The following is a 24,968-nucleotide window of genomic DNA, read 5'->3' as shown; positions in this document are numbered from 1 at the left end:
CCAAATTGTTCCTTACATCATTATCCATCACAGAATAGTAAGGCAGTCCAATCCTCACCCATCACAGGTTACCAACGGAAAGGATTCAATTTGAGTGGGAGTATTTCGCTAGCCATTGCGGAGATTATCATTTCAAGAGAGTGTAGGTACTTTACTTCCTCCTAAGAGGGACTGAGCCTAGGTATAGAGCCCATGTAATGCAAATGCATGTGGTAGTGTGTGTGAAGGAACACAAAATTATCAATCCTATAAATCAAATAAGAAACCAAAAAAAGAAAAATATTAGTAAACAAATAACTTAAAGCCATTAGTTCAAAGGATAGGATAAATTCAAAAATTATGGCTTGACTTTCTAATGTCCCCAGTGGAGTCGTCAAACTATCATAACGTATAGATCCATAAATCTATAGCTAGACTTAACAAATGAATGGAGTTGCCACTAATCTTTTATTAGGTGTGATTGGTCACCTAGGGAATCTATCCTTTTAAAGAACTTTTAAGCTTGACTAAGGGTCCCTAAAAGAATAGGTTCGGGTCTATTAACCAGAACAAGGTTCAAGAGTTTGGTTACATATGGGGAAGGTTATAGCACCCCCACATGCCCATCCAAGGGATGGTACTATATTATTTCAAATTTATCCTAAGGTTCGAAGTCTAATGGTTTCAAATATTGGAAACAATTTTTAAGATTCTCCATCAATCTGGTAGAACTCTTAAAAAATACTTCCTCACCTCAAGAGTATTCAAGAATCTCATTTGATTTCTTAAAGAGGCTGTGTCATCGAAAAATGATTTATTTATTATTATTTATTATTATCAATTTTCATCGAAAATAAATCTAATTATTCCACCATTTGGGCCAAATTAGAAATATTTTTTCTTTTGAATTTCTAAAATTTCCACCATTTGGGCCTATTTAAAAATTCTTTTTTTTTCTTGGAAAGAAAATAATATGACAATTATTTTTATTGAAATTTCATCTAAATTATTCCACCATTTGGGTCAAATTTAGAGAAAATTTCTCACCTAGAGATTTATTAAAAATTTACCATTTGAAATTTCTAAGAATCTCATCTTTAGATAATTATCAAATATTTTCAATCCAAATTTTTATTTAGAAAATAATACAATTACTTGTATTGAAATTTCATCTAAATCATTCCACCATTTGGGCCAAATTTAGAGAAACTTTCTCACCTAGAGATTTCTTAAAAATTTACCATTTGAAATTTCTAAGAATCTTATCCTTGGGTAATTTGTATTTAATTCCAAAAATTTTATATTTTTATGTTTTTTATTATTTTTAATTTTTTAATTTTTTTTGGTTTGAAAATAAATTTTAATTATTGTTATTGAAATTTTATCTAAATTATTCCACCATTTGGGATAAATTTAAACAAAATTTCTCACCTAAGAATTTCATAAAAATTTGCCATTTGAAATTTTTATAAATTCCATCATTGGATGATTAATATTTATTCCCAAAATTTTTATTTTTTATTATTTTATTAAATTTAATATCAAATAATGAAAACCATAAAACAAAGTGAATAAATAAACAATTATGCATAAAACAAAACAAATGAATAAACAATCAAATAAGTACCAAACAATTAAAGAATTTAAAAAAAAAATAAAAGTAAGTAAAAGTACCAAATTTGACGTAAGCCTTTGAGATGAAATTCTACCAAATCAATGTGCTAGCCTATCACATGACACTAAGGCATCAAAGCACACTAAGGCACTTGCTCCACACGTATGTGGTTCCCTTCCACTATTGTTGTCCACTATTTTTTGGTTTCTGCTAGCTTCTTCTGTTCTTATTGCCCAGTCTTCTTTTTGGTTCCTCTTCTTTTTTTTTTTCTTTTGGTGCCAGCAGCTTCACGTTCCCTTGCTTGCTGTCAATTTTTTTTCTCCCCCCTTCTTGTGTGTTCCAGCGTTTATTTATAAGGATTGATCAGAGAAGTTTCTGATCAATCCCTATTCCTTCTTGTGATTGAGATTCAATTTTTGAATCAAATCCAAACTCTACCAGTCCAGTTTTATGCAAACTCAAACACCATTTTTTGTTTTTTTATTTTTATTATTTTTTTAATTTTTTAATTGTCAAAGTTGATCTTGTAGACCCCTAGACAGATTGGGGTGTCTACACTACCAACAAGCATAAAATTATTATATATATATATATATATTTTTCACTCCCATCTTTGTTAAAGAATCAGCAATATAGTTTGCTACTTTGTTTCCCTAAAGGAATGGAAAAAATGAACAATTTCATTTATGCTTAAAACAATTAAAAATTCTTCACTCTTTCCAAGGTTGTGAATCAACATTGAATATCTAAAATATAATTGTCACTTTAAATCAAATACTAGATATATTTACCTAATTTGAAAGGGACAAGGAAATAACTAATTAGATAAAGTTGCATGTTTAAAAAACAATCAATATGGAAATAAAATTTGATATTAATTGTAGGATATTCTTTTTGTAACATTAATATATTAAATTTATAACTTACTTATATGTATGTTTTCTTTGAATGAATGAATGAGTTGTATTAATATATATATATATATTATATTTTAAAGTAGTTAAACTTATATTAAAACCAAACCATTGGCATTTTTATTTCAATATTGTGTGTGTGTGTTTTTGTTATGAATCAGTGTCATATCAGTATGGTATCTTAAAATATATATCTATTTAGAAGAAAAATTGAATTAAGAATATCTATCTAAAATATATATATATATATATAGAAGAATATAAAAAATTGGGTATAAGAGTTTCAATTGTAGTTTGAATATTTCCAAAATTTTAGGACATGTTAAATGAAATAAGTGATAAGTTTAAAAAAATTGAGAATTTGTTCCATTTTTATAAGATTAGTAAAAGTTATAAACCAACACCCCTTACATCATTTAAAGCTTCATTCACTAAAAACTTAGAAAATAATTTTTCCATTTTCAATTAAAACCAAGACATATATAACAAAGTCATAATTAACTATATCATTTTAGGTCGACTTGGCTTACAATATAATATTTGAGAATCCTTATGTTTGGCTCTCAACGAATGCATAGCCACCAAGTATAATAGCATTTAAATTAATCAATGATTTTTTTTGGCATTTGATTGTAAAGTCTTGCAAATCAACATAATCTTATTGAGTAACTAGAAAAAATAAACAAAATCGTTAAGTCTTTGTTAATTGATACCTAGCAAAAGAAAAGAATTCTTTAATACCATCACATTCAACATATATATATATATATATATATATAAAATTAAAGAATCACTTTTAAATTATAAATTATAAAAGAAAAAATACACTAAAATATATAGTTGATAAAATTACTATTCTAAAAATAAAACCTAACAATTGCACAAACAAAAATATATGAATAAAACCTCAATAAACTTACAAAAGAATAGCAAGCAAGACTACAAAATAAATTTCTTATAAGAAAATAGAGACAAAATCAAAATTGCTGTAAAACAAAGTTGAAATATAGTTAAATTTGATTTATTTAATAGTTTTTTGGAAGAACATTTGTATTTATATTGCTATCAAGTGACATTATCGTAATGTATTAAAAAGTTACTATTATGAACTATATAATGTAAGAAATAATAAAAGATATGGAATTAATGCAACTTTTTCTTCAAAATTATAGACTTTTTGCCTAATCTGTATTTTAAAAGAGAAAACAAAATCTCCTTAAGTTAATGATATCATTATTGTTAACCCATTAAATGTCTAATTTCTCTTTCTTTGTTTACTACATTAAATTTCATTTAATTTTTCATGAGTAATTCGACAATATAGAAATATACTCATGAGTAATTAGTTTTTTATTTAGTTTTTATTTTTATTTGTATTATTGGCCAAATTAATTGTAACTTATTCATATAAGGTAAAAATATTAGATATTTACAAGGTAATAAATGTAATTAATTTAGTTTAACTAATTATTTTTTTAGCCATAAAAATGTTATTATAAAAAATAATAAAAATGTTTTAAATAAATAAAATGTATTTATTAGAGAACACATGGTGATTTTTTAAACCCATTCACATGTAAAAAATGTAAGCTATCCACGTGGAACTATTTCATTTTCTTTTTCCAAAGGCTTTGGCTTTTATCTATTTATATAAAATTAGTCAAAAATTTTTAATAATATTTTGAAAGATCCCAAACAAAATGAAATGCCTACAATGTGTCATGATAGTCATTACTCTAGAATTTTGTTTTGAATGAAATGATGGAAGAAAACTTTTGCTTAAATAGCTATTTTGTTCTTTGAATGATAAATGGGGCATGCTTTTAATCTAAGAGAATAAGCTGGTGTTAGGTATTGAACATACAAAATCAGAGTATAATGCAATAGAATTTAAAAATTTTGAATCTTTTAAGCCATGAATCACATTGGCGAGAACTAGCACAAACATACATGCATAATCACTAAGAGAGTATTTCACTTACTTTGCTTTTTGATGGTGCTAAGAACACTTCAAGAACCTCAAGCTTGTTTATAGCAAACCAATAGTTGTTTGAGCATCAAGCCTCTAATAGTAATCTACATGAACAATGAGAAAAGAATCTTCATAAGGGATGGAAGAAGTAAGATGTCGCTTGCCCTCTTTTGGTGTTTGATATCAATATGTTCTTAACACATGAGATGGTAGTAAGATGGTAATAAGATTACTTTAATGCTAATTGTATACAAAAAAAAGTGCGGCTATAGTTCTTTTAAATAAAGATAAGGCATTCGGCATAGTCCTAAGCATTAAGATTGTATGCGCCTAATTCTATTTCAAATAGAATTGTTACTTGGCTAGGTCTTATTCTCAATAGAATGCTTAATTATGGCCAGTTATACTATGTTTCAATAAGTATTGGGCCTTTTCTTGTTTATCTATTTTGGGCATTCTTAAAATTGACCTAACAAATTAAGTCCAATTTAATTTGTCTTAATTTTAATCTTTTACGATACCCCAATCTCACATTAGGATATTCTGATGATCTGCTACGATATATAAGTTGAGATTTAAACTTAAACTTGTGAGGCACTTTTTATGGGATAAAACTGTGAGATTTTTGGGTCAAAATAAACAATACTTCAGAGGTTGGATGTGGGTCTCCATAAATGGTATCAAGTGGTTACCAATTGGATGGGAGCTAAGTATTATACTGTGGGAGCCATCTTTAGATTCTTGCAAGAGCTAAGTGTTACACGTTGAGAGACACCTCTAGAATCCCAACGTCTGGTGTGATTCTATGGTTTGTGTGTGCTTTGTGTTAGGCTTGCCTAATGTTTGGTATGATTCAGTGGATCTGTGTGTTTTGTGTTGGGCTTGACAGGGATGTCAAGCTTTAACGGGGGGAGTTTATGACACTCCAATCTCACATTGAGATATTCTAAGGATATGCTATGATATACAAGTTGAGACTTAAACTCAAACTTGTGAGGCACCTTTTTGTGAGACAAAATCATAAGACCTTTAGGTCAATGCGAACAATACCTCGTAGGTTGGGTGCGGATCTCCACATCTTTCAGAAGTCATGTTTTATTGTATATAATCCATTAGGTTTCTTAACATGTTGGCTATAAATATAAGCATAGTAATCTTTGATTGAATTCGGATATTAAATTAAAACCATTTTGATTTCATCATTAATTCTCCAATTCATCAATCTTATATTTATAGATCATGATCATGATGCATCTTCCTATGCTTAATGTTATACCTAATAATATCTTACTGGAGCATTCATTATTCATAAGTATAGTAAAATCAAAATATAACATTTATCATATAAGATCATTAGTAATCTCAAGTCATATAATCACTTATACAACCATCATATGAAAATATTACTATAAATGCTACCAAATAGCATTATCATATTTGGTTATATTTAGTGAACTTGTTCTTGTAACATGGATCCACATGTTAGCTCAAATTTATCTAAACTTCAATTTTCGAGATAAGTTGTTTGCTTCATAAGTAAGAATATAATCATGTACTGGTCTCAATTGCTTTATCAATGTCCTATCTTGACAAAGCATTGACTAGAAACAATTTAGGAATAATGTTTTGATGCAATAATGATCTCATAATTGCAATCTCATTTTAATTCTCTTACAAATCATATTTATTCTAAGGACTTTATCAAGTAATTAATATCAAATATATGTTTGTAAACTTATAAATAAAGAATGCCTTCGTTTATAATAGTAATACTTAATATGACATGTATCTCATAATCAATCGATTGGTCTTAAGGCATACACTAACAACATATTGCCTGGTAAAAGCTTCTTGCAATATTTAAATAAGAGAATATGTGTTATAATGGATTTCGACTGAGCGTAGGAAGAATCTGATCGTACAATTCTACAAGAGCTTTTGTGTTTCTTTTAGTGCCATAAGGGTAAGCAGGAACATCAATGCTTTGTGATGAACCGGTTAAATTGTAGGATCTGCTCAAGCGGGCTTGATGGTGTATGTTAGCAAATTAAGTTCTTTATGGGAGCCATTGTAGCTTGAAAACTTAAACTTTGAGGAACATAGATGAGAGACAAAGATTGCCCCACTGGATGCGTTGGAAATTTTGACATAAAAGTTTTGTGTCTGGAAATAAGACAGGAAAGGTAATGACAAATAGCAGTTTCATAAATTGGATGTGGAAATTAAAATCTCTAAAAAGTCTTCAAATAAATGAAATCATCTGATTCTTTTCTTCAGTAAAATAGTTCACTTCAGTGGTCTTGAACACTTGATTTTAAACAAACAGAATTGATCTAATTCTTTTACGTTAAAAAAAGATCTAAGCAACTTCTTGGAAATTCTTAGAACCCTATTACTACATTCTTCGAAGTTTTAAGTCTTTCAATTCTTCATAGCTTGATTCTTTAAACTTTGGTGGAGCGCCTATTTATAATGCTTGATGGGAGAGTTTTAAAAGAATTTAACCTTTTTTTTTAATTATATCTCTAAATTATTTTAATTTAATCAAACATAAAAGATGACTCATGTGAAGTTTAATAGGATGATCAAGAGGTTTTGAAAATTGAGTGGTCGGGATTTGCTTTCAAATTATTTTAATTCAATTTAGAGATAAATTATTGATGACTTATAAATGAATTTGATTTGTCCAACTATTAAGTTTTTGAATTTTGATTGACCAAACCATTTATATTTATATTCAATTGTTTAGTGTCATATTTAATTGATTTTAAAATTATTCACTTAAAAATTAATTGTATCATTGGATATTAATCGTATCATTGGATAAAATTAACCATTTAGAAATTAACTGCATGACTGGATTAAGATGTTTTTCAAATGATGCTATTTGTTCTACGTGCCCATAAAAATTCGTCGCTTGAATACTTTTCAATTGTCTAAAAAAAATTAATGGACATATGGCAATTTATAATTTGGAAAAATTTTCTTCTTCTACATTTACATTTTCAGTGCTGGCCCCCTAATTAATTCATCTATTTTTTTTTGGACAAATGGGTTCCTCTATTTTCACTTGTAAACTTGAGTCGAAGTGAAGTGTAAAAAGCAATTCTAAAATCATTTTCACGGTGTTAATGCCAATCAACATGTGATTCATCATTTATCAGTACTTTTCAAAAATTTTTTTGGAAGGAATTGGGTTATTTGTTTATGGCTTAGAAATTGAATTTAGCTTAAAAAACAGAGATTATAATTAAATGATGTCCTAGTTTCAGTTTTAAGCAGGCAACTCAACTCAACCACAGTGGCAACTCTGTCATTTTATACTATATTTAAAGTACAAAAAATGTAAATCAAATTAAATAAAATGATATGTAAGGTATGATAAATTACAGAAGAAGTACTGAAGACAAAATAATTAGAAACAAAAAGAAGGCAAGATAAATTGAATCTATTCGAATCTCGTTTTCCTCTTATCTGAATAAAGCCTCTCTTGGTGTGATTTTGCTCCTTCCATCTTCAACATTTGAAGTAAGAAATCATTCCAAGTATCAATCGGACCAGGCAAGCACCAATGCACACAATCATTGTACAAGGTCACATTTTCATGAGGCCAATGCCCATATCTGCTAGGATGACCATCTGGTCTCAACAATGTTACTTGTGTTGTGTCCATTAGCCTATATCTCTTCCCCTTCTTTCTCCCTTCTCTTTCTGCAATCCTAAATTCCTCCATCTGAATCATATAAAGCTCCAAGTTTTCGCCATCCAGCGCTATCTCTCTGCTCGTAAACGGCTTTGTTCTCACACAATTTCCACCCTGATTCCACAATCCATTCTCAAAGTGTGATGGTGCAAAAGTCCTTAAAAATGTTATGCCTTTGAAATTTTCTAAGCTATTAATAGCCCTAAAAGCAGTCCTGAAAGCCTTTCTATAGCCATAGAACTTTGTCATGTCTGTCACATTTTCTATGAGGCAAAAATGACAACCAACAATTTGATGATTTTCATAGAAAACTGATGGACGATAAAACCAATGCCCTCCAGAGATAATTAGGTAGTCGAATTCTTCGATTTGAGTTGTCCATTCTTCATCAAATTCGTCAAGATAAAGATTGAAGAGTCCGGTTTTTGTCGGACCGTTTACGTCTGTTTGTTTAGATTTTACCAAATGTGGAGTCCAAAAAAAAGCAATAGTGAAGTTGTAAGTTGTGTATTTCCATCGTTTGAATTTTTCATCTGGTGTGTATGAAACATCTACTGGGTATTCCACCTGAAACAATAATGCAAAAAGCTTAAGAATTCAACAGAATTAACAAGTTTTAAAAAGTTTGTTTTCATTTTTGCTTTGAAAAAATTATGCCCAATGAAATTAATACATTAAAACTATCTAGACCTTAAAATCAAGTCAAATCCTGTGTCCCCGCTTCCCTGCCCTTATTGGTTTAAAGGCAAGACCTTATGCCATTTTGGCATTGGCCACTAAATTGTATAATAAACTTATTTTTAATAAAAAAATCAAGTTAAAATTTTGCCATTGGTTGCAACTTAATTATTTTGAGTCATCCAATACCTTTACAAGGTTTTTCTTTTTTTTTTTTATTCTATAACGATCTAATTTCAAATTCAAAGTGGTCTCATTTCTATTTCTTTAGGCATAATAATAATAATGATTATAATAATAATAATAATAATAATTGTAATTATAATTATAATTGATCTTGTAATTGATAAACAGTTTGAATATATGAACAAATAATTAGGAGAGTGAATGATCAACAACAATAAGGTGTTTCCAATTGCAATAGATATAAAAAGAAAAAAAGCAATCCATGGATTGGTTCAAGTCAAGACATTATTAAATACTAGAATTTAGACCAAATCAATGTAATTAGATGTTTAAAGAAATTAAAATAAATGAGCAAATGCTAACAGACCAAATCAATATTACATTAAATATTTTAGCCACCAAGGAGTCCACATCACCAGAAACGCCTACCAGAAAATTGTTAATATTATATGATGGAACTTTATAATATTAGAATATTCGATTACATCTAATCAAACTTTATTTTGTCAGACTGCACGGATAATTATAAGCAGGTTAATTAATTAAACAAATAAAATTTGTCCTTATTCTTTCATTTTCATTGATGGTTATAATGTCATCATAGATATATAGTTGGCAACATCTTAATTATTATATAGAGAAACACACAGGAAAACTAACAATTAAAAGAAAGCCATCATTTTTGGTCTTACTATGGGGGCAAAACTGATTACTAATTTCTGTTTAGGAATTTTTTAATTCAAATGGCTATCATTTATCAGTTTTGCCCGGTCCAAATCAAGCATTTCAAATCAATATATATAGAGTAGGATCATTTATACTAGTGTAATTCTTATATATATTTTTTGAATTTTTAGATAAAAATGATTAAATTTAAAAATGTTATTTTAATTTAAATGAATAATGAATTGAATTTTGATCCAAAAATTATAAAAATTACATTAATATAAATGGATCTATTTATATATATTTCACTAAAATCTTCAATTGGTTACACCTGCGTGCTTCTGTTCCCATGCATGGCGTTTGCTTTTTTTTTTTTTACATGTATATTTAGTGATAAGAATAATTTTTAATAATGTTTTCTGACTTTTTGTTTAGGAAAAAAATGTTTATTGAAATATTATGCATGTTAACTGATAATTGGAACGACTGTTAACACTAAAGATTCCACATATTATTAATCTCCATTATTTCACCTAATCTTTGATTTACATGATGGCTTAGGTAAACTACCCACCCCTTGCTGCTAACCCAAATGATTGGTCAAATGACATAATAAATAAAGCAAGAAGATATAGAAATGTTGGGAACCATTCCAATTTTTACAAATCAATTTAAAAGAAAAATAAAAGAAAAACATAATGCAAAAAAATCAACTCTGAAATCAAAGCTAAGATAGACTTTCAATCTCATGTTCATCCTTTTAGCAAATTTACTTCGCAAGAATATATGTAGACATTTGCCAAAGCAATAAAAGGTTCAATAAAAAAGGTTGATGCTACAATTTGTTTAAGATCGTAGGCACTATTTTATTTTTTAATTTTAAGGCAGCTTCTTGTATGTAATGGTAAACAATTAGATCTACAGTTGAAAATCAGATATATGTGGTAACAATTGTGTGCTTGTTTATAAAATATTAAAGTTTTTACTTTAATGATCAGGGCTTAATTCTTCATAACTTTAAATATATAAAAAATATATGTGACCCCATATATATATATATATATATATGGAAATTTATCTAATTAATACATATATTATTGGAAATTTTAAATTTTACAACCGAAAGGATTGTAATTAGAATATATTTTAAAATTTTCAAAAATTAATATAATAAAAAACACATAATAATTTTTTAATATGTTTATCGAGTTTAAAAACTTTAATGATAGAATAGCAGATAATAAAATAATAATTGCTTGTTTAATTTTGTTGAATTAATTGGGTTGTTGCCCAAAATTTAGATGGAAAATAAAGAGACCTACCCTGGAGAGGAGGCATATCAAGGACTGCATTTGGTTTCTACCCACAGAATCTCCAACAAAGGCCAAGGACTTGCCTCTAACAATTTCAAGGAACTGAGCAGGGTTGAAAACCGGAAGCTCACAGCCATCAGGTTTCCATTTCCATTTCATGAACTCCGTATCAGGCCTTCCATATTTCATGCAATTCTGGTGCTCATGTATTGCCCAGCATGTCGTGTTCGTGTAGTAAGGTGCATCAAGATTTGGCATCCATTCCCCGGAAAATATGTCACAAGTCTCGCCTTCGGATATACTTATTGAAGCTTCGAGTTCTTGAGAATCATATGTGGATGATGGCTTGGAAGAGGAGTGTTTTAACAGGTATAAAGGATACCCTAGCAAAGGGTAAAATACCGGAATGATAGTGAGAAAAACTAAGGTGCCAAAGATTATAAGTAGGACAATTTTTGGTGTTTTTGGCTGTGCATGACTTCTGCCCAAGGGAAGCTCTACTGCATGAGGCTTCATTCACAAAGAGGAGAGACGCAGAAAAAACTAGATGGTTTTTAGGAAACAGTCAAGGCAATTCGAAAGAGACTAAGCCAAAGTATTTAAAGTTGTTGAATATATTTTAATAATAAAAACGTTTTGACAGTTATTATGTATTTAATTGTAAGTAACTCTTAATATAATAAAATTTCTTTTAACTCCTAATAATATTAGTGTTTAGAAAATCTTTGCCATAACATCAATTATGATTTTTTTTTTCAATTAGTTACAAATTCTAAAGTTTATAAATAGATTTTAAAAATCAAATAACAAACAATTTATTTTATTCATTATTTTCATAAACCACACGTAGTTATGTATTTTCTAATTTTTAGGCAAAGAAGGTATTCAGTTTTTTAAGCTTTATTAATCTATCCTTAGTTGTAAAGTGCGTTACAATAATATAGCTGGGCTGTTATATCTTGAATGTGACACATTTTGAGAATTTACTGCACTAGTTGATACAATTTCAGAGAAGCGCGAATCGTCTTAAAAAAAAAGAAATATTTGTGCATCAATCTAGTACTTCATACTATCAATGAAATCTATCTATTTTCCTTTCATTTATTATTTTTGTTATTAATATTTTTCTGTTAATTTTAGTTTCCAGTAATAACAAATGTTGTGGCAAGTTCAAAAGAAAAAAAAAAACAAATATGGTGATAATTGCTTTTTATATATGGTTTTTTGGACCCACGTAATTAGTTCAATTACAAAATATAAATTAAATATTACTAAACCCAAAATTTAATTCAATTAATTTATAAAATCATATTTAAAAAATAATATTCAATATATATGAAATTCAAATCTTAATACTTATAACACATGTTTTAGTCTTTAGATTACAACCTTCTTTATAATATAAAAAAAAAATAATAAGTTGCAGGTTATCCTATCGTAATCAAGACAATATATCATTGATGTGGTTATTGTTTTATGTACTTATTTTGAATTATTAGTATTTTTTATTAGAAATGATGAAAAGATCCCTTTTAACTACCACCTATTGATTGTAAAATGGCACCTAAATCTGTACAACGTGATGTAAATGCAATTTTAAGTTTGATTCTCTAAGCTTTGTGCAACTAATTTGAATTCAAATGTCTAAGCTTTGAGGAGAGTGAGAGAGACAAGGAAACTGATTGAGATATCTAAAATAATAATAGTAATAAAATAGTAATAAAATAATTATAGTGGTTGATATGGACTTAACCCAATTTTGGACTTTGGTGGTGTCAAAATTGAAATTATCTTCTTAGAAAATGAGATTAGTTAGATATTAGCTTTGTCTTTGAGTGTTTATACGAACTATGAGTTAACTTGTCCAGATAGATGTGTAATTTTTTTCAACAAAGTACAATTTAGGAGCATAAGATATTCACATTTTTTAATAAGAATCCTTATATTTATTATATTAAATCAAATATTTAGGGTATAGACTAAATAATTTGTTACCAAACTGTCATAAACTTATAAGTTGTTTGCCAGATAGTCATATTTGTTCTAGAGCAAGATGTGATTTTCCGATTTGGTGATTTATGGTAAGAATTTTTACATAGGTATTTAGGGTCTAAGAGCATTTTACTCTTTTCACTTGTTAATAAGAAAGACTAACAAGCTAGTTCAACATCACTTCAGACTGGTTGTCTCAGTTCATATAATTGATGGTGGATGCACGAGTCATTCATGTATTACAAGGAGCGTACCACATCAGCCTGACCAACCTCATTGAGCCACATCATTTACGTCTCTTTCATATAAGGTATTTCGGTAACCTTAAGCCTATATTTGGATTGAAGTTATAAAGAAAAGGAAAGAAAAGGAAAAAAAATATTTTTAAAAGAAATAAAATGATAGTTTTCTCATTTTATTTTTAATTTTCTTTATTTTTGCATTTTTTTTTACTCTTTCACATATTGACTTAAGCATCGATGAACAAATTCTGAATCAATTTCCAATCTCTAATGAAGTGTTTATTTCTTTTTTCAAATGCTTATCCTCAAAATCACTTCTCACACAAATAAAAAATAATTTCAAATAAAAAATAAAAATACAATTCTATAATAATTTCAAATTAATCATATTATTTAATGGAAATAATTTATTGTTACGGTTGATTAAGCAATTATACCAACATTTATTAAATAAGTCCAATTCAATTTGTGCAAGCAAGCGATGGCATTTATCAAGTTGACAAAGCCATCCGGAAGTCTTACCATCATCTTCTATATACTTTCCCGTAAGCTTAAGTAAACGAAATTACAAGATTTATTACCGCAACTTTCAATAAAATCAGTAAATTAATCACAAGAAAATTTAGCTCTAAATAAAAAGATATAAACCAAGAATATACGATTTTCTTATACCCTATCTTCAATTCTTCATATATTCAACAAAGTGATAACAAAACACTAAAGGAGAATAGGGTTTTAGTAGTATTTTTTTTTTTAATATTTAGCAGCATTTATAAACGCCACTAAATGATTAGTGGTGTTTGCCAAAAACACCGTTAAGAATGTCGCCCATACCTGTATCGAGGAAAATAGTGACGATTTAGGAAAAAATGCCACTAAGTCAGCTTTAGTGGCGTTTTTGTATACAAACACCATTAATTCCTAAATTTAGCAGTGTTTGTCTTCATAAATGCCGCTAAACTTAGTAGTGTTCACTACAAGGGTTTTGGTTTTTAGCGGCATTTTTTTTTACCGTTTAGCGACGTTTATTAACGCCACTATAAGGTTGTGGCATTTACAAAAAAATGTCATGCAGAGTGCCGCCTATACACACGACGCTGTAAATAGTGGCATTTTCGAAAAAATACCTTAATATTAGCAGCATTTATATCTGAAGCACCGTCATTTTAGCGGCATTTATATCTTTGAGACGCCGCTACTTTAGAGGCATTTGAATCTAAAACTAGCTCAATATTAGCAGCGTTTGTATCTTTTAGTCGCCGCTATTTTAATGGAGTTTTTATGAGGAAAACGCCGTTGCATTGACGACATTTGTAACAGAAAATGCTGCTACTTTAGAGGCGTTTGAATTTGAAAATACCTCAATATTTACGGCATTTGTATCTTTTAGATGCCGTTAATTCAGTGGTGTTGTTATAAGAAAAATGCCACTGCTTTAGTGGCATTTCTATAAAAAAATGCCACCTAATTAGCGACGTTTGCTAGAAATAGTGCCATTACTTGTAGTGGCATTTTATGCTACAAACGCCACTAAATTATTCATTTAGCGATATTGTCCAACGCAAACGCTACCATTATGTAAAAATGTATACTTTTTTAATTTCTTATAATAAATTTTATTTCAATAAAGAGCTTAAATTTAGAAACTAAAATTGATATTAACTTCATTCACATTTAAATATACATCTAATTAATACAAAGTTTAATAATTAGTATAATAACATTCAAATATTGTAAATACATTAACCAAATAAAAAATTAAAATGTATGAAATGGATGACTACATTCATTTTGCTGGCTGCCAATTGATAAAGAAAAATTTCCATCTTGGTCACTAGCGTGCTCAACAACCTACTAAATAATATCATACAATTTTTAACACTTCATTGTATGTTTTTTTTCTATTTAAAAATTTTAATATTTACTAAATATAATACCTGAGTTGATGGAACACCAAGATCATTTCCTGAAAATTGTTGTTGCATAAAATTCATAAGATAATCAAATCGATCATGCAACTGCTGAAATTTTACACGTTTTAGCTCCATTCTAGCACGTTCTTCTTCAATTTTGGCATGCTCATGTTCTCTTTCTGCTTTCATTTGTTGAAAATGTTGTTGTATAGTTTGCAACTCCCCTCTCAATATTAAAATGTCTCGCGAAGGCTGACTTGCTGAGAGTGTAAATTGCAGAGAGTTATGTCCATAGTAGGCAAATGGTGTTGGACCCAATCCATGGCCTCGAACCCGTCCATGCCTTTTTTTTTCAGCAACTTCTATGAATATTCAATTTTTCCATTTCTTACATGTTGAGAGAATCTTCAGATGCTACTTCAATCTCAGCAGTCATTTTCTCTTTCACTTTCTCCTGTGAATTTGTCATATATAACTATCAAGTTTAATGATTAATTGATTATATGTTAAAAGAGTTTATTTTTACTTTATGTTAAAATAGATGATACAAATTACCATAATTTTTTGTGTTTTGACATTTATGTAAGATCCATCTTTTTTTGTATGTGTTACTAGAAAAAGTTCCACACAGCCAATTGTACCGCTCATCTCATTCTCCTATACAAAAACATATGTTATTTGATAAGATACATATCAACCATAACTTATTTATGTATATCAATCCTGTTAATCAAGTATTAAAATTTTGAATAACTTTAATCTCCTTTATTTATATTTTGGCCCAATAACAACACAATATTCTTAAATATATGCAAAGACTAAAAGCATTTTAGGCTTTTACACATATCGATCACGAAAACCAAATTCAATTATTTTCGCCCAGTTTAATATGAAGGATTGAAGTCATTCAATATGTTGAAAAGCATCTAAAATTTATTTGTATATTTGCCTTTTATATGCAAAAATATTCTCAAACAGATATAACTGACAACTTTTTCTCCTATATCAATCATAGAAACTAAGTTTAATCAATCAGACAAGCTTAATATCAAGTATTAAAGCTATCAAAAGTGTTAAAATATAACAATAACAACAACCAGATAATAAAGGCATAAATATATGTAAACAATAACTTTTCATACATATCATCTATGTAACTAAGTTTAAAACTTTTGATAAGTTTAATATTATGTATTGAAACAATCAAATCTATTAAAACAGAAAAATAAATGTTAATTTCCATATTTACCTTTTAACGGTAGAAAAAGTTCATTCATTGGAATAAGTTAATTATCATAAACTTACGATTTCTTTTTGCTTTCTTGTAAAACTTTTTGATCCACTTGTGTGGCTATATTTCTGTTACTTTCTGCTACCAGTCCCAATCTGTTCTCTTTCCTATCATAAAAAATAATTACGTATATGATAGAAATACAAATATTACCAACTGAAACCATCAAACACTTTCATCATTTAATTATATTATACAAAGTTATAAACTAGTACCTCTCATTTTCTTGAGAATCAAAATCTAACTAGTTGTTCATATTGCCACCTAATCACATTACGGGGTAGATTTTTCATCATCGCCTCTACAGTAGCATTTCGATCAAAATACTTATTCTTCAAACTATGCTTATAATCTTTCCATTTCTTTCCTAATGACTTAAGCACAAATGAAGTTGGTATTTTAAGTACAAATTTTGACTATAATAATACAATAAGAAAAGTTTGAATAAGTAAACAAAATGTAAAATAAAAATTTTGAATATATCTAATTAATTATACTAATACCTCAATAAAGTTTAACGTATCGGCCTTAACTTCTTTTGGAATATTATGCCATGTTTCATAATGAATAGGCAATTTCATTCCATTACGGGCTAGCATGCTTAAAAATCCAGTAGTTGAGCCTCTTCACCAATTGGTTACCTATTAGAGTTTACAGACACTACAATACGCTCGTTAAGAGGTAGTGCAAACAATTCTTTCAAAGTTGTCCGACCTTTGGTCTTCCATTGACCATGTTATCAACTGTAACAAATATAAAATATATTTGTAAAATCGCATTACTTTTATCATTATACTCAAATTCTAAAATTGGAGTATATCATACATGCATTCAAATTTAAAACATAATCAATTGATGGGGTACTATCTAAACCTGAACCTCCCGTATTGCCAAATCCAATATCAGTTGAAGGGTTAGAAGTGACAGAGTTAGATCCAACAGTACGTTTATTTACCTCCAAAAGATTCAATCCATAGCCAATATGTATAGGTGCCATAGACGATTTTGAACTAATATCTTTGATATGTTTTCCTTTCAACCTACTTCTCCGCATTGTAGTTTACGTACATCATAAAAGTGAATATAGAAAACATGTTAGTTCAGAAGATATATAAAGACATTTTCAATTTAAGAAATCAAAACTTACAATATATAAAGAACATATTGATTTAATTAAATCAAAATATAATGTATGATTTGGAAGACAATAATTATACAATAGTGAATGTGACATTATTTACATACTATTATTTATTACATTATGTCTTAAACACTCGAATTACAAATTATAGGTGCACGAAATCATGGTTCGTAAATGTCTTTAGTAACATTTTCGTAGACCCACTGAGCATATGTAATGGAGATATTCTCATCCAAGTTTTGTTTAGCAAAAGGATAACATTCAGTTTCATGTTCAACATCATCTTTGGTATCTAACCCCATATCAAATAAGTCTCTAAGTGTGTTTCGAAGAACAACAAACCAACCCAATTCTTTCAGATCATTAGAGTGAAATACTTGTTTGACTTAAGATGAAAATACATAAGGTTCATCGATGAGTTGTTGTTCAGTGTGATTAATCAAAAAAAATTCACAAGTGTAAATCCGTACTGATCTTTCTTAAGACCTCTCGTACTATTCACATCTACCCAATGACACTGAAATAAGATAACTTTTCACTTGCTATAATAATCGAACTCAATGATGTCATTAATCATGCCATAATAGTTAACATTTCCTTTTAAAGGGTTTGTGTCCCTAGTATAGCATAGCTAGTAGTTGATGAAGTCACAACAACTCCTGAATTTTGTGTACTTCTAAATCTCTCATGAGATTTTATGTGAAATCTAAATCTTTTATGTGAAATCTAAATCAATTGATGATGAAACCTTTGTATCATTTCACAATTCAGTTTGGACCGTGTGAAAGACACTTTACCTCTTCACTAACAAGCCTTCCACTCCAAACTTATAAAAATGAAATAAATATATATATGTTATTAATGTTATTTTTACCATAAGCATTCTATGTAGATAAAAAATAATGGGAAGTATGGCATTACTTAGAGTTGTTCCTAACCATTCATTAAAGTTTTCAACGAACAACTTATCAACCTCTCAAGGGTTTGCTCGTTGATAATGTGCAGGATCTCTCAAATTATTTTTATACTCACTATAAAGCATCATGATAAAGTATTAACACTAAAAAAAAAACACAATAAATTATGCCTAATGTAATGAATAATTTCCTTGCCAAACAACTTGCGTACGAAATGATTCGATTGAGTCATGATGAAAAAGAACATATCGATGTACTTGTGCCCAAGATTTATCATCTAACTCCACCAATTTAGCTTTGCCTATGGGTTGTCCAAAACTTTGAAAAAGATAATTGTAGGTTGAGTCTGTATGCTGTGTACCAACATTTCTCAAAGGTCTATTAAATCTCATTTCAATATCTTTCAAATAATGAGAAAAAAATGTCATACACTCTTCTGCTAAATATCTTTCAGTAATAAAACCTTTCAGATAGCATTTATTATGACAATAAAACTTTAACCTCCCCAAAAACCTATAGCATAAAACATTAGTCATATGTTATTTTAAGTAGATTGGCTTGATAATCAATAAAAATGTAATCAATCTATTAACAAATAATATCTTTCAATAGAATACATCCATTGATAATAAATCGGCTCACCGACCTTTGCTTTATATGGAAGGTGGATAACCAAATGCATCATAATAGTGAAGAAGTTTGGAGAAAAAATCTTATCTAAATGGCATAAAGTAATTGCAGCTCGATCTTAAACTTTGTCAAGCTCTTCCACATTCATACATTTCTGACATAGAGATTTAAATATGTTACTCAATTCAATTACCACAGAAGTCACTTGTTTTGACATTGATGAACGTAAAGCAATTGGAAATAAGTCTTGCATCAAAATGTGATAATCATGTAACTTCAATGAAAAAAGTTTTCGCTCATTCATATTCACACATCTTGATATATTTGATGCATAGCCATCCAAAACTTTGACATTTTTTAAAACCTTGCAAAACACATCTTTTTCGACTTTAGAAATCTCAAAACAAGCAGCAGACAATTGATATTTGCCATTAGGAAGCCATATTGAATGAAGGTTTGAGTGAATCCCCATATCAACTAGGTCAAGCCGACTCTTTAAATTATCTTTGGATCTTCTATTGACATTGAGAATTGTCCTGATAAAATTTTCACAAACATTTTTCTTTATGTGCATCAAATCAAGGTTATGGCATAATAAATTATATTCCCAATAAGGTAACTCAAAAAATATACTTCTTTTTTTCCACAACTCATACTCATTGGGGTCATCTACTTCATCATCCTCTTCATCGCTTTGAACATCAAGATCACCAACTTCTGTATGACTATCACCAATTTACGTAATATGAAGCCAGACACTTTCAAAGATGTCCCTCACTCTTTTCCTTGATGGAGTCATTTTTCATAGGTGAAATTGATATCTTTTAACTTTGACAAGATATTAGACCCACTAATGGGTAAAGGCGATCTCTTCAACTCTTCAGTTCCATCAAAGAGATGTTTTTGGAATCTAAATCGATGATTATCATCTAACCATCGATGATGTCTCATATAACAGAACTTTCTACCATTACGTAAACACATCAATCATGTCTGTACAGCATAACATGGACAAGCATAATGACCTTTTGTACTCCAAACAGATAAATTTGCATAAGTAGGAAAATCATTGATAATCCATAATAAAGCAGCATGTATATTGAAGTTCTTTGCTTTTAATGCATCATAGGTCTTAACTCCTTTTCATAATTGTTTTAGCTCTTTAATAAGAGGTTGTGAGTAGATGTTTATATCATTACCCGGACCTTTTTCCTTGGGAATTATCATAGACAATATAAATGATTGTTGCTTCATAGCAATCCATGGTGGCAAATTGTAAGGAATCAATACAACTAGCCAAGTACTATAAGAAGTACTCATCATTTGAAACGGGTTGAATCCATCAGATGCTAGTCCAAGCATAACATTTCGAGAATTAGATGCAAAGTCTGGAAACCTAGAATGAAATAACTTTCTTGCCAAAAAATCTTTAGGATGCTTTAATGATCCATCATCCGTCTGCTTCTTATGATGCCATCTCATTGAATCTGCAGTTTTGGAAGACATGTAGAGTTGTTGAAGTCTTGGTATTAATGAAAAATAGCTTAAAACCTTAATAGGCTTTTTTTTTTGACACATACCTCATCACTATCATCATTCAACCTTTCATCAAGGTCTTTGTCAACCCAACGAGAAATACCACACAAATGACAAGATTCTTAATTTTTTTTTATGCCCTTAATACAACATGCAATCATTGGGACAACTATGAATTTTTTCATATCCGAGACCTAAATCCTTGATCATCTTCTTTGATTCTTTATAAGATTCAAGAATTTTTGTAAAAGGAAACATTTCTTTCATAAACTATAATAATAAAGTCAAAGAGTTTTCCATCTATCCACATAAGTATTTCAAGTGAAAAAGACAAACACAGAAAGACAACCTTGAATGCTTCGATCCCTCAAAAAGTTTTTCATTCATCTTCTCAAGCAACTTCTAAAACTTTGATGCTTCTCCTCTAAGTTGTTGGTCATATACACTTATCCTAAGATCACCAAATTCATGCATTTCAACATTGGACTGATTAAATCCTTCATTTTAGGGAGAAAGATTACGAAATTTTGGTTATGAATGTAAAAGCATCTCACACATGCCTTCAATATCATCTGCTATAAAAGAATCATGTTGGTGATAAAGAGCCTTTGATGTTAAATGAACTGTAGTGGAAGACTTTGATGGTACAAACTCTTCATAAAAATAACAATTAACATATCCTGATAGAAATCCAATACAAATTAAATGCTCATAAATTACATTACGCATTTGCCACTCAATATTAGCACATTTCATACATGGGCATAATATCATATTATCTTCACTTGTATTCTCAAATGCAAAATTAAGAAGATTTTCCACTCCATCTCTGTACTCTTGACTTAATCTTCATTTTTGCATCCAACTTTATCCATTTATTAGTTGCTACACTATCAGACCAAATGTATATAAAAAATTAATATGAAAACGAACATGTACAATTGCATAGTTTACTATGTTTTAAATAAAAGATAATAACAAGAGCAGTACTTACACAAAACAAGAACTCCTTATTGTGAAGTAATTTATCAGCTACCAGATATTATGATTGTTAAAACTCTGCTGCTAATGTAGATAGTATCCAAGAGTATTTCTACTTAGGATTGACATAAGGTGAAATAAGGTGGGTTTTGTAGAAATTTTTTTTCACCAAAAAGAAAATCACGAATTGCAAAAGCCAAAAGAATAGTCAAATGAAGTAAAAGCTAATGTCAATAAGTTATGAATTGTCAAAATAGGGTTCTAAAAGACAATGCTCGAATACTAAAAGTGGAAAGAAAAGGAAAGTAAATTGTACTTGGTCTGGAAAGAGAAATATTATAATAATAAAGATGAAGCTTGAAGTTGGTGATTAGATGCATGCATTAAGTTTGGGAAGATTTTTGTTAGACAAGATTATGGAAGGCATTTACTAACAAAAAATGCCAACAATAATTCCCTTTTAAATATTTTTTGAATATATTATAGGTGCCTTGAACATATCGTCACACAAATTCTAACACTATTATTGAAGGCATATATCCAAGAAAGACGCCTTTAATAATTCCTATCATAGTTTGTAGTTAATTACTGAAGGCAGTTACAGAAAACATCGCCTTCAATAATTTTCCTAAAAAAATTTTTGAGAATTATTAAAGGCATCTTCTATTATGACACGCCTTCAATATATCACAATGGTAATGGAAGGCATTTATTAGAAAAGACACCTTCAATATAACTTTAAACTTAGTAATCCATTACTGAAGGCGTTTGTTAATAACAGACGCCTTCAAAATTTTCTCACTAAATATTTTAAGAATTATTAAAGGCATCTTCTATCGTAAAATGCCTTATATATACAATCACACAAGTTGTAACACTGTTATTGAAGGCGTATATTTAAGATAGACGCCTTTAATAATTCTTATCACAGTTTGTATATAATTACTAAAGGTGGTTTCAAAAATCAACGCCTTCAATAATTTTCCTAAAACGTTTTTTTCGGATTATTAAAGGCGTCTTTTATTATAAAATGGTTTCACTATACCAAAATGGTAATGGAAGACATTTATTAGAAAATGTGTCTTCAATATACCTTTAAACTTAGTAGGCCATTACTGAAGGCGTTTGTTAATAATAGACACCTTCAAAATTTTTTCACTAAATATTTTAGAAATTATTAAAGGCATCTTCTACTATAAAATGCCTTCTATATACCGCCACACAAATTGTAATACTATTATTGAAGAAGTATATTTAAGACAGATGCCTTTAATAATTCCTATCACAGTTTGTATATAATTACTAAAGATGATTGCAGATAACAACACCTTCAATAATTTCTTAAAAAACTTTTCTCAGATTATTAAAGGCGTCTTTAATTATAAAACGCCTTCAATAATTTGTTATAAACTTTGGAAATCCATAATTATTGAAGGCAGTTTTTTATTGAAAACGCCTTTTATAATTTTTTAGAATTAGAAAAGGCTTTTTTATTTTTATAAAATATGCCTTTATAAGTTGGTTGGACAATTTTAAAGGCTTATAATAAAAGACATCTTTTTTGTAAAAAATACCTTCAATAATCTCCAATAAAATTTTCCACTAAAAATTTTAGGAACTATTAAAGGTGTCTTCTACTGTAAAATGTCTTTTATATACCGTCACACAAATTCTAACACTGTTATTGAAGGCGTATATCCAAGAAAGATGCCTTTTATAATTTCTATCACAGTTTATAAATAATTACTGAAAGCGGTTGCAGAAAACAATGCCTTTAATAATTTCCTTCAAAAAATTTTCTTGGATTATTAAAGGCAACTTTTATTATGACATACCTTCAATATACCACGATGGTAATGGAAGGCATTTATTAGAAAAGGCGCATTCAATATACCTTTAAACTTAGTAATCCATTATTGAAAGCGTTTGTTAATAATAGACACCTTTAAAATTTTTTCACTTAATATTTTAGGAATTATTAAAGGCGTCTTCTACTGTAAAATGCCTTCTATATACCACCACACAAATTCTAACATTGTTATTGAAGGCGTATATCCAAGAAAGATGTCTTTAATAATTCCTATCACAGTTTGTAGGTAATTACTAAAGGCGATTGCAGAAAACAACGCCTTCAATAATTTCTCTCAAAAACATTTTTTGGATTATTAAAGACGTCTTTTATTATAAACCATCTTCAATAATTTGTTATAAACTTTGGAAATCCATAATTATTGAAGGTAGTTTTTTACTGAAAATGCCTTTTATAATTTTTAAGAATTAGAAAAGGTGTTTTTTTATAAAAAAAATACCTTTAATAAGTTGGTTGGACAATTTTAAAAGCTTATAATTAAAGGCATCTTTTTTGTAAAAAATACCTTCAATAATCTCCAATAAAATTTTTAGGTGATTATTGAAGGCGCTGTTCAATAAAAATGCCTTTAATAATTAATTTTATATTCATTTCCCTGTCTTGAATATAGGAATTTGCAGAGCGTTGGTACACAGAACGATTAAAAGTTACGTTATTCAACCAAACAAACCAAACTTTTAAACACATTTCTAGTAGACCATTGCTTTCTTTCTCCCATTCCTCACCATCGACCTTCAACAAATCATCACTGCAAATGTCTGTTTTAATTGGTAAGTCTTTTTTTTTTTTTAGTTTATTGTATTATTTACGCTTTCAATAGAGACTTTTTATTTTTTCAGTTCCTTAATATTGACATATGTGTTTATATATTTTCATTAACATCACCGTCAGCATAGTCATCCAAAATTCTATTCATATTACAAGTATACTGTTTCTATGTAGTGCACATTAAATATTGTGGTTTGCTGAACCTTGTTGACTGATATTATACTACCGAATGGTATTGTATGATATTGGGGGTCTGAATAATATTTCATACTGAATGGTTTGCTGAACCTCAATGTTTGATATTGTTTTGTTGAATAGTTTTGAATGGGGGCTGAATGGTGTTTCTGAGTGGTTTACTAAAGGGTGTGTATGAGCACATTGCTGAATAGTGTGCTAAACGTTGTTTCTGTACATAGTATGGTATTGGTTATATTAAATTAAGTATAATGATCAATTTAGAGGGTCATATTGTGTAATTCGTATAATTATGATCAATATTGCAGGTAATATGGACTCCAAACAACATCATTCCCCTTCTAATGAACATGTAGAAGAAACAAGTGTAGGCCAAAAAAGAAAGGGAAGGAGTCCAAATAAACAATCAAAGTGACTGACACAAAAATTCATGTTGACTTCAATCAAAGTGGGCAGTCTGCGTCGA

General features: G+C 28.9%; 1 protein-coding gene and 1 pseudogene across 1 annotated transcript; both read right to left on the bottom strand.

Annotated features, from left to right (window-relative positions):
* Positions 1-7,771: 7,771 nt before the first annotated feature.
* On the bottom strand, positions 7,772-11,625 carry LOC111314699 (protein trichome birefringence-like 19). The gene is made up of 2 exons (XM_022916316.2): positions 11,036-11,625; positions 7,772-8,750 (listed from the first exon to the last, which is right to left on the bottom strand). The coding sequence occupies exons 1-2, from the start codon at positions 11,540-11,542 to the stop codon at positions 7,929-7,931; spliced, it is 1,329 nt and encodes a 442-aa protein (XP_022772051.2). The 5' UTR covers positions 11,543-11,625; the 3' UTR covers positions 7,772-7,928.
* Positions 11,626-19,102: 7,477 nt separating this feature from the next.
* On the bottom strand, positions 19,103-20,658 carry LOC149512371 (uncharacterized; annotated as a pseudogene).
* Between the last annotated feature and the right edge of the window lie 4,310 nt (positions 20,659-24,968).

This window comes from Durio zibethinus, chromosome 23, assembly GCF_047325235.1.
Source record: "Durio zibethinus cultivar Kanyao isolate XHJ-2024 chromosome 23, ASM4732523v1, whole genome shotgun sequence".
NCBI classification, from domain to species: Eukaryota; Viridiplantae; Streptophyta; class Magnoliopsida; order Malvales; family Malvaceae; genus Durio; species Durio zibethinus.
The sequence above is the reverse complement of the archived record's forward strand: the minus strand, read 5'-3'. Positions and strand labels throughout refer to the sequence as shown.

What these genes read in the sequence shown, in the direction of transcription:
- LOC111314699 (XM_022916316.2), bottom strand. Translation starts at nt 11,542, where the DNA reads ATGAAGCCTCATGCAGTAGAGCTTCCCTTGGGCAGAAGTCATGCACAG. An exon ending in TGATATGCCTCCTCTCCAGG is followed by an intron (nt 8,751 to 11,035) that starts GTAGGTCTCTTT and finishes TTATTGTTTCAG; the next exon opens with GTGGAATACCCAGTAGATGT.